The sequence below is a fragment of the Hemicordylus capensis genome, chromosome 2 (genome assembly GCF_027244095.1).
Source record: "Hemicordylus capensis ecotype Gifberg chromosome 2, rHemCap1.1.pri, whole genome shotgun sequence".
NCBI lineage: Eukaryota > Metazoa > Chordata > Lepidosauria > Squamata > Cordylidae > Hemicordylus > Hemicordylus capensis.
This window is the reverse complement of record NC_069658.1, coordinates 1,525,316-1,536,412: the sequence shown is the minus strand read 5'-3', so window position 1 is coordinate 1,536,412 and position 11,097 is coordinate 1,525,316. Positions and strand designations below refer to the sequence as shown.

The 11,097-nt window shown below is 50.9% G+C and overlaps 1 protein-coding gene across 1 annotated transcript in view; it reads right to left on the bottom strand.

The window, feature by feature from the left end:
• Nucleotides 1–6,761: 6,761 nt before the first annotated feature.
• LOC128347936 (uncharacterized) overlaps nucleotides 6,762–11,097 on the bottom strand; it is a 41,089-nt gene continuing 36,753 nt past the window's right edge. The window contains exons 4-6 of the mRNA XM_053303283.1: nucleotides 8,623–8,696; nucleotides 8,364–8,515; nucleotides 6,762–7,053 (exon numbers count right to left, since the gene is read on the bottom strand). Of these exons, the coding sequence (XP_053159258.1) occupies nucleotides 6,762–7,053; nucleotides 8,364–8,515; nucleotides 8,623–8,696 (518 nt within the window). The remainder of the gene's footprint in view (nucleotides 7,054–8,363; nucleotides 8,516–8,622; nucleotides 8,697–11,097) is intronic.

Below are 11,097 nucleotides of genomic sequence, written 5' to 3'. Positions count from 1 at the left end.
AGTGAGCACGACATGCATGCATGTGCACCGTCAGGTACTTGCTGTCACTTCCGGTCCAACGAGGCAACGGGGTGGCAGGGAGGAACGCTGCTGCACCACTGGACCCTTTTAAAGTGTAGTGCTGGTGGGGAAAACATGGCAGGAGGGGTAAGAGCACCATCCCCCACTCTTAAAGGTATCCCCCCAACTTTCGAACCAGCCCAACTGCTGGTTGTTTGAACCTGTTCGGAGGCCTGTAAAAGGGCCTCCAGATAGGTTCATGCCCATCCCTCACTCAGGCCCCTGATCATTTCGGTTGCCCTCTACTGCACTTTCTCCAGTTCTGCAATGTCCTTCTTAAGATACGCTGACCAGAGCGGCACAGAATACTCCAAATGTGGTTGCACCATAGCTTTGTATAAGGGCATTATAATATTAGCAGTTTTATTTTCAATCCCCTTCCAAATGATCCCTAGCATGGAATTTGCCTTTTTCACAGCTGCCACGCACTGAGACAACACTTTCAATGAGCTGTCCACCATGACCCCAAGATCTCTCTCCTGGTCAGTCACCGACAGCTCAGATCCCATCAGCATATATGTGAAGTTGGTGTTTTTTGCCCCAGTGTGCATCACGTTACACTTGCTTACACTGAACCACGTTTGCCATTTTGTCGCCCAGTCCCCAAGTTTGCAGAGATCTTTTTGGAGTTCTCCACAATCCGTTGTGGATTTCACTATCCTAAATAGTTTGTGTCATCTGCAAATTTGGCCACTTTGCTGCTTACCCCAAGTTCTAGATAATTTATGAACGAATTAAAGAGCACTGGTCCCAGTATCGATCCCTGGGGGACCCCACTAGCTACCTCCTTCCATTGTGAAAACTATCCATTTATTCCCACCCGCTGTTTCCTGTCCTTCAACCAGTTACCAGTCCACACATGAACCTGTCCGCTTATCCCATGACTGCCAATTTTCCTCAAGAGCCTTTGGTGGGGAACTTTATCAAAAGCCTTTGGGAAGTCCAAGTACACTATTTGAACCGGATCACCTTTACCCACATGCCTGTTGACACTCTCAAAGAACTAGTGGTGGCTGGTCAGTAAGGGCCAGAGGGCCAGTCAGCCCTGCTTTCTCCTGTCTTTCCCTCTCTCTGCTTTTTGCCCTGGCTGGCTTTTTTGCTTTCTGCCTTCTTACCCCCCACCCCATCCGACCCCTCACGAAACCATTCGGTTTTATACTTTTGCCTCTGGCTTTCTGCTTTTTTTCTCTTTCCCTCAATGCTGGCAGGCTGGGGTAAATACCTGAGCCCACTGGCATGGAGGAAAGGGTGGGTAGGCTTCTGCCTGAGTGACCAGGTTCTCCCCTACCCACCTACTGCCCCCTGCCCCGCTCCAATGCCCACCGGCCACTACTGCAAAGAACTCCAAAAGGTTAGTGGGCAAGACTTGCCCTTGCAGAAGCCAGGTTGGTTCTTCTTTAAAGTAAAGGTAAAGGGTGCCGTCAAGTCGGTGTCGACTCCTGGCGCCCACAGAGCCCAGTGGTTGTCTTTGGTAGAATACAGGAGGGGTTGACCATTGCCGCCTCCTGCGCAGTCTGAGACGATGCCTTCCAGCATCTTCCTAGATCGCTGCTGCCCAATATAATACCAGCGGGGACTCGAACCGGCAACCTTCTGCTTGTTAGTCAAGCATTTCCCCTCTGTGCCACTTAAGGTGACCTGTTCTTCTATATGCTTAACAATTTTATCCTTGAGAATGCTTTCAATTTACCTGGCACTGAAGCTGACTGGCCTGTAGTTTCCTGGTTCCCCACTGGATCCCTTTTTGAAAATCGGAGTTACATTGGCTACTTTCCAGTCCTTTGGTATAGAGCCTGACTGTAGGGACAAGTTACATATTTTCCCTAGGAGATCAGCAATTTCACATTGGAGTTCCTTCAGAACTCTTGGGTGGATGCCATCTGGCCATGGCGTTTTGTTAATTTTTAGTTTTTCCAAACAGTTTGGAACATCCCCTCTCATCACCTCAAATTGGCCCAATTTTTCAGCCTCCAAGCCTGAGAAGCTTAGTTCCGGAGAGGATATATGGTCAGTATCCTCTGCCATGAAAACAGATGCGAAGAAGTCATTCAGCTTCTCTGCAATCTCCTTCTCCTCCTTAATAATCCCTTTCACCATTATCTAACAGCTCAGCTGCCTCCCTGGCTGATTTTCTGCTTCTTATATATGTTTATAAGTTGTTATTCCCCTTTGAAACGTCTAGTTATATGCTCCTCAAATTCTCTTTTTGCCTCCCTTATTGTCTCTTTGCATTTACTTTCCCAGAGTTTGTGTCCTTTTGTGTTCTCCTCATTTGGGCAGGACTTCCATTTTCTGAAGGAAGTCTTCTTTTCCTTTTATATCCCCTACTAATTGAGCAAAGGGGCGCCTTTTAAAAGTGGTGATTCTCTTTATTTAGCAGTGGGAGAGTAACTGGCCCTATCCATCCCCAGCACAGCATTCTTCCAGTAGCTGTTGCTAGTGGCTGTCTTTATTTTTCTTGTTTAGATTGTGAGCCCTTTGGGGACGGAGCCATTTTTATTTATTTATATCTATGTAAACCCTAAACTGCTTTGGAAACTTTTTGTTAAAAAGCAGTATATGAATATTCTTCGTATTCCTATTCATGTTATAGCTTCCCTGACTCTACTCGTTAGCCATGCTGGTATCCTCCTGGACCTTCCTTCTTCTTGGTATACATTCCAACTGAGCTGCTGTTACTGTGATTTTAAAGAAGTTCCATACTTCCCGAAGTGATCGGACCCTCTTGACTTTCCCTCTCAGGTTCCTTTTTACCAGTCCCCTCATTTTTGAGAAGTTTCCTCTTCTGAAGTCCAGTGATTCTGTGTTGGACTTCCTTGGCAATGCTCCACTTGCTAGGGATGTACACGAACCAGCTCAAAGATTTGACGATGGGTGGTGGATATGGCTCTAAGGGTGGGGGTGGGTGCACTTACCCTCCTCCCCCCGCCCGCCATGTTTCCCTCGCTGGCGCACGAGTCCTTAAGTGTACCTCCCTGCCGCCCTGTTCTGCCGTTCACTGGATGTAGCCGGAAGTAGGAAGTGTGACTGTGCACGTTGCTCGCGCATGCACAAGACGTACACATGTGTGAGTGCGATGTGCGCTTGCTCACAAGTGGCGTGCGCAGTCACACTTCCTACTTCCGGCTACATTCAGTAAACGGTGGCACGGAGCAGCAGGGAGGTATGCTGCTGCCCCAACGGGATCTTAAGGACTCGCATGCCAGCAGGGGAAACGCAGTGGGTTGGGGGGGGTATATGCACCCACCCCTGCCCTTAAAGCCATCCTCCCCTGCCAGTTCCATGCACATCCTTACCACTCACATATTAACACAATCGTTCTACAACTCTGACATCTTGCACCAGGTCCTGAGTGTTGGGAATTCTCTTTGGTGAGAGAATCCCTTTTTCATTATAGCAGAGTGCACAGAGGCACAACACAACGGATTTTGTTAGGCATGCATGTATGCTGAGAGGAAAGTAACTTGCAGCCAGTCAGGCGCGTAACAATGATAGGGCAAGGGGAGACAGTTGTCTGGGGGCCCCACTGCCTGGAGGGGCACCCCAGAGGCACCTCATGTGACTCCCCATTGCCCCCTGCCCAGCCCCATAGCCTCTCAGCCACTTGCCCTCTTCCCGTCTCTCCTGCTTGTTCTGCTGGCCCGCAATCGAAGCAGCAGCCCAGCTGCCAAGAGCTCCTTTTCTCCCGTCTCTCAGCTGATCGGCGGGTGGGCGGGGCTTCCAGGGGGGCCTCCTCCGTGTAGGCCGCAGTGAAGCCTAAACTCGAGTAGGGCCCAAGCCAGCCAGGGAGGAGGAGGCAGCCAGAGTGTTCTCTGCAGCAGAAGACCCCTTGCTGCCCTGCTCAACCCAGACCAGCATTGGCCAGGTAGAGTGTGAACTCCTTTTTGTGGTTACCTTTCCCGCCCCCCCCCCCCATATATAGGGATCTGCTTGCCATAGGGCTTGGATATGGGGGGGGGAGGGACCGAGAAGTCTCTGAATATTTATTTGGAAACAGCTTGGAAAATTTGCTGACTTAAAAAAAACTATCTAAAAAGTCCTATAAGTGGCTTGTTTCATGGCAGAAAATTGCAAAAACTTCTGGAACAGTATTTTATTAATTTTATTTATTCATTCATTCATTTATAAATGCACTTATGTTCAAGTTGTTTTGCAACCCAGAAGGTCTGAGTGAGAACTGTGAAGCGTGTGTGGTGCTTTTATTTTATTTTTCTTGTGTGTGAACTGCTCCCCAATAACTCGCAGGGACTTCAGGGTAAATCTGGCCAACATGTGAATGCAGCACCTCCATTCCAGAGGAGATGTGTCTTAAAGGGCTTTAAAAGCCTCCTGTGAAAAACCTCCTGGAATCAAACTTGACTGAATTTGTTCAGAATTCTGAGAAAACAAACATAGGTTCACCCTGCATGGTTGAAAGTCTCCTTTGCTAATCTGCAGCGAGGGGCCCATTTTAATAATTCATCTTTCTAGTGTGTTCTAGGCATTAAAAGTAATACAAATGTATAGTACTCAATGTATATCACTATATATTGTGACGTGTGTGTGTGTATTCAGTGAAATGTATTTGCAGGCAGCATACTTATTTTGGAATATCAGACTTAAATCCTTGGGGGCCTGGGGTGTGCGGAGGCCCTGGACTTTGGGGGGGGGGCATTTTAAAATCTTGTCTCTGGGCCCACTCCAACCTTGCTACGCCCCTGCAGCCAGTTCATAGTTTCAAATCAATATATAAAGCATTTATTAAGGAACTCCATTCTAGACAGGAAAGTGAGGAGTTAGGATCTCTAATCTAGCTAGCTAGCTAGCTGGATGCAGATGGATTCTGCATCTTCTCTGCACACATGGTGCAGGGAGAGGAGCTTGCCATGTTGCAAGGTAGAAGGACAGGTAGGGAAGAGAGAGAGGAAGTGAGTTGCTGGAAGGAAGGAAGTCCCTGAGATTAGCAATCTACATTCCAAAGGGATAGTGTCAGAGCAGTAGAGAAGGGATGACCAATGTCTTGACCCTCTAGCCCTCTGACTCACTAGTCTGTCCCCCACTGTCTGAGACAAGAGACAGCGCAAAGTCCTTAACTTCCAACACTGGGTACCATTCAGGATGAAGTAGAAGTTCACCTTCTCTCTGGTTGGTTCCACGACCAACTGTTCTAAGGCACAGTTATTAAGCATGTCTACAAACTTGGTCTCTATCAATACCTGCACATGAATTTGCCCAGTCTATGTGAGAGTAATTGAGGTCATCCATTATTACAGCTCTGTCTCTCTCTGACTTCGCTCTGATTTGCTTCTCCAGCTCCAGGTCACTCTCAGTGTTTTGACCCGGAGGGCGATAGCATGTCCCTATTAACACATTTGCTTTCAGTCCTTGTACTGTCACCCATAATGTTTCTGTGGAGGACTCTGGTCCACCTAGGTTTTCTAGCTTGTTTGATTCTATCCCTACTTTGATATACTGTGCTACTCCACACACACCCCAAGCCACCTCCTCCCTCTCCTTTCTCTAAAGTTTGTATCCAGGAATAACTGTGTCCCACTGGTTCTCACCATCCCACCAGGTTTCTCTTACTCCCACTAGATCTGTGTTTTCATTAGCAACCAGGCACTCCAGTTTGCCCATCTTGGCTCAGAGGCTTCTGGTACTGGTATATAAACACCTATCTGCCAAGTCTCTTACCTGGTGCTGGTGTGTGCTGCCTGCCTTACTGTCCTTTGACCAGCTGCCCTGTGTTTCCCTCTGCTTTACTCCTGGTTCTACTCCATCCCCCTCTGGTTTATCTGGAACATTTGCACCCTCACACCTTAAGGGAAGGGGGGAGGGAGGGAGGGAGGGAGCTGGCGGAGTGCCACAGAGGGGCTCTTTCCTGGGCCTGCATTCTTCAACATTTTCATAGAGAACTTGGAGGAGGAAGCCGAGGGGACACACATCCGATTTGTAGACAGTGCAAAACTAGGGTGGACAAAATAATGATTCAAAATGATCTGGGCAGGCTCCGAAATTGGGCCAAAACCAATAAAAAGTTGTTCAACAGAGAGCAATGTAACAGTCCATTGTTTGGATAAGAAAAATCAAATGCATAAGTCTAGGATAAGGGAGGCCAGGGTTGGCACTGGCACCTGTGAAATGGATCCAGGTGTCTTAATGAACCACAAGTTGAACATGAGCCAGCAGTGTGAGGCGGCTGCTAAAAAAGCCAATGCAATCATAGGCTGCGTTAATGGAGACACAGTGTCCCGATCACAAGAAATAATAGTTCCAGTCTATTCTGCACTAGTCAGAGCTCACTTGGAATAAGGGCTAACGTTTTGAGCAGGCTAATGCGGGTGCTTCCTGCAGGGCTGTGGGTGTGCAAAGCAACACCTGCAGTGTTGTGCAAGGGTGCTCTTGTGCGAATGCTTAACATTGTATCAATTATTTCCAACAGAGGCAGCATCGCACAACTGCGACTGTGCATCTTTATTCATGCAAGGGCGCTCTTGCACAAGACGGCAGCAGGCATTGCTTTACACACCCACAACAGGGTGGGGGGTTCAGAACCATTAGATTGTCATGACTGTCAGTCCCTGTGTCCAGTTCAGGACACCACATTTTAAGGACACTGATAAACGTGTTCGTAGGAGGGCAACCAAGATGGCGAGGTGTCTGCGAACCCAGTTCTACAGTTGGCCTAAAGGAAAGATGACTAAGAGGAGAGAGAACAGCCTTCAGTATCCAAAAGGCTGCTGCGTAGAAGAAGAGGCCGCCTTGTCCCCAGCTGCTGCTGAGGGCAGGATCAGAGCCAAGCCGGAAGCAGGTTTAGGCTGGACATGAGAAGAAGGAACTTTTCTCATGGTAAGAGCTCTTAGACACAGGAAGAGTCTGCTGGGGGGCTCTCCTTCTCCGGAGGTTTCCAAACAGAGGCTGAGCAGCCGTCTGTCAGGGATGCCGGAGCAGTTCCCGGCACTGAGCAGGGGGTTGGATGAGGAGACCTCCAGGGCCCGTTCCAGCCTGAACTTTCTAGGATTCGGAAAGAACGGGAACATCTCCAAGAATTCCAGCCAAGAAGCTCTGTGTTAATCAAACAGGTTTCAATATCATTCTAAAACTAGACCTCATTTGCAGAACCCAAACCCTAAAGTTCCCTAACACACACACACACGCCCCAACCACTATACAGAATTCTCCTCTTCACTGTCCAGCGAGCCCCACAGCTCCCAAGTCCCAATGCCACAAAGAACCTTTTCTTTTAAGCTGCAGAAATGATCCCCTCAGAGCGGCGGCACGGTGGGTCTTCCAGCAGCATGGGCCACAGCAGCAGGAGTGTGGGACCCTGGCAGCCCCCCTGGTGTGGGCTCCTCTGGCCAGCACCAGAGACCTCCTGAGCCTCCACTCCCATCCCTGCCCTGGCTTGGGAGTGCCACTGATGTTCCGGTGTTCAGGAGCAGCCTTAGAGCCGCCGAAAAGCGGGTCCCTCTTTGAGACTCTGTGCTCCCCGCTCCTCTGTTTGGTGGGGTCCTCGTGGGTTGGTAGATCCCCATTCCTCACTGGCGGATGCTGCTCTCTCACCACTCCAGGCCTTGTCGTCTCTGCTGCTGGACCTCCCGTCCTTGACGGCACTGCCCCCTTCCCTGAGGCTGGCTCCCCTTGTCCTGCTGCAAGCTCTCCCTTGGTGCTCTCTGGCCCCAGACCTCATGCCTGAGGCCTGGCCCTGCTCCTGCCCCCCCAGGGCAACTCTGCATCTAGTCCCAGGCTGTGCTCTGCTCTGGAGGCCTTCCCTGGGAAGCGTGGGCTGGAGGTTGAGCTGGAGGAGCAGCTTGGTCCAAGCTGGGGTACCAGTCTTTCCACCAGACAGTGACGGGTTCCAGCCGCATCCCCCCCCCCCACCACTGCCATCTCTGTGCAGCAGCAGCAGCAGCAGCAGCTCCACCCCCAGCAGGCTCAGCATTCCTGCAGGAGCCAGTCCGCCACTCCCTGGTCTCCCTCCACCTCTCCCCGGCTCCTGGCCTGCTCTCCTGCCCCCAGGCAGCCCTCTGTGTCTCCTGGCTCTGCAGCCAGGTCTGCAGCCCCTGCTGCAAGTGCAGTTTCCTCTCCAGGATGGAGCCAACGAGGGACAAGCCCTTGTCGAGATCCTTGCGGCCACTGAAGGGCGAGAGCGTCGTCCCCACCCCACCCCACCCCCCACCCCCGGGGTCTCCTGCAGGCTTCCTCCTTCAGCCTCTCCCACACATCCTGGGCACTGCTCCTCCCTCCCTCCTCCTCGGCCAGGACCTCGCGACTGCCGCCCCGGACGGACGTCGTCACAGCCCCGGTCCCCCACTCTCTCCCACTCTGTGCTGAACTGGGACTGGTCTTCCACAGGGAGTGGGCACTGTGTGAAGGAGTGGCCAGACCAGGTTGGAAAAACATCCTTGGAGGCCAGGGCAATGTTGCTGCTGCCGCCGCCGCCCTCAGACTCACTCTCTGCACCCTCGTCTTCGGACTGAAACCAGTCGGATGGAGGGGGTGGCAACTCACTGGCCACATCCAGACACGATGCTGGGGAGAGCTGCTGCTGGGGCCACCCTGAGGCGACCTCAGAGCCCTCACTTGAAGCCTCTCTTGCCACTTCATCAGTGGTCTGGTGGCCTGCCTAGGCCTGCTGCTCCAGAGATTCACCGCAGCTGTCAAGGAAGGGAGGATTCAGGCCAGGGCATGCTTCCCACAGGGACCCAGCTGCCCATTCCTGTGGCTGCTTAGGATGCACCACTCCAGGTGTCTGCCGCCTCCCTCCTGGGCAACTGGCTTCATGTTCCTGGACTTCTGAGGACAGTCTCCAGCCCACCTCTTGCTGCAGAGTGAGACTACTAGCCCTTCTTCTGTGTAACTGGCCACCCAGCCTCTCCCAGTGTGCTCTGACCACCTGCCTGAGCATGCTGGCCACCACATCTTCATGGGTGGAGTGTGAGTACGCGGGTGAGAAGGATGAAAGACCTCAAGCTGCTCTGGAGGACATGAGTCCTAAGCAGGTGATTAGCTGCTCCCTCCGAAGGCTTGAGGAGCTGTTCCTGGACAGCTTCATGCTTTGGGAAAGAAGCATCGCTTGTGGATTCCTCAGAAAAAGAATCTGAATTCTGGGTTTCATGATCTACTGGAGGTACAGAGGAACTGGTCCCCGCATCCTTTGCAATCACCAGGCCCTTCGCCACCTGCCCCCACACCTGCTCTGCCTCTATTTCACACATGAACACCGCCGCGTCTTGCTATTAGTGAGCCACAGTGTGGCACACACAAGGGAAACAGATGCCGTGTGAGAATTCGGTCTGCACCTTGGACGGGTGCTTCCACAGTCCTGCCAGATGGTGACTGCTCTTCACCATAACTTGGAGGCTGCACTCCAGCTGCCATGAAATCACATCTTTGTCCCAAGGCAGCATTTCAAGGTAAGTGCTGGAAATAAACTTCCTGCTTCTGTCTGGATAGCAAAGCCTCCAGGAGTCAGGCATCTGGCCACATCCAGGGCTGGCATGAACATGGCATTCAGTGGCGACATGGAGTTCCAGGCGATGGCTCCGGCACAGCCCTCTGCCGATGGAGGTATGGAGTGGATCGCAGCACCAGTTGGCACTGCACTGGGCTTCCTTCTGTTAGAGATTGTCGATTTTTACCCTCAATAGGTACAACAGCAGAGCATTAAGGAAGGAGCACACACACATTCCAGTTACAGAGTGGGTAGCAGAGGATGGTTTAGTTATTGCAGCTATTTAGAGAAAACACATGTTGATCCTTGTAGAAATGAGTACTAAATGTTTATTGGTTAAATACACTTGGATAGGAAAGATCTAAACCTCATCTAAAGGACTACATAATGGATAGGTAAGGAGAGAGAGAGAGAGATGTTCCCATCTGCTCTCTAGTCTAGGAGGAAAGGGAAGATTGTGACTCAGCACAGGAAGTGCTGTAGGGTCAGTCCAGGGGTCATAGAGTAGGGACAAATAAGGAGACCCTTACTCAATGTCTCTACTCCCAGTGCCCCTAGTGGTCATTAGGACAGTTGGTGCAAAAGGTAAATACACTGGATGTCCATCTGCAACACCTTCGGGGCACAGGAGTCTTTTTGCTGGCGCCACCTCCTGGCTGCCTCTGCCCTCTGGGACCACCATGAAAGGATGGGCTTTGGGCAGAAGGGGAAAGGGGGGCATCACCGTGTCCCTGTAGGAGCCAATCCTCCCACCTGGCCTCACTTCAAGCTGCAGTTCCGTCCAGTAGGAGTGTGGGTTTCTTTTGTGGGCTGGAACAGAATTCCGTTTTTGCCTCTGCCATGAATTGGTCTCTGAGTCCTCTGACTTATTCATAATGTCTGTGAAACCTGGACTGTGGAAGAGGCAGATATGCCCTCAGCAGCTCCTGGATTTTTTTCGGAGGGCCCCCCTGCGTGCCACCATCTGTCTCCTCAGGTGGGCTTCTGTGGGCTCCTTTGCAGGGGCGTATCTAGGTTAGGGCAGGCAGGGCACGTCCCCCAGGTGCCACTTGAAGGGAGGCATCTTTTTTAAAAAATTTAAAAAATTTTAAAAATGGCTCCCAAAAACAAAATGGCCACCATGCATGCTCAAATGGCTTCTGTGAGGCCCTAGTCCATGCCAGGTCTCGCAGAGGCCATTTGAGCATGCACAGTGGCCATTTTGTTTTCAGCGGCCATTTAAAAAAAAATTAAAAATGGCCACCGCACATGCTCAAATGGTCCCTGTGAGGCCCTAGAGGCCAGCGGGGGGAGGGTAACCTTTGCAGACTCTCCCCCCGCACACCCGGGCCTTTAGGAAGCCCCACGAAGGGGCTACATGTAATTTTCAAATAATAATAATAATAATAATAATAATAATATAAGTCACGGTACACATATTCAGTTTGGAACTATGTACAGAGAATCAGGGCTTGTGAATACTGAGCTGAAGCTTATGAGCTAGAATTGTATTCATTTGTTCTTACTTTGCTTCTTGTGATAAGTGAGTTAAATGTGATGTCTTAATAATATGGCTATTAATGGCGAGTTTGTCTTTGAATCAGTGTGAAATCCTTAGTATTAAG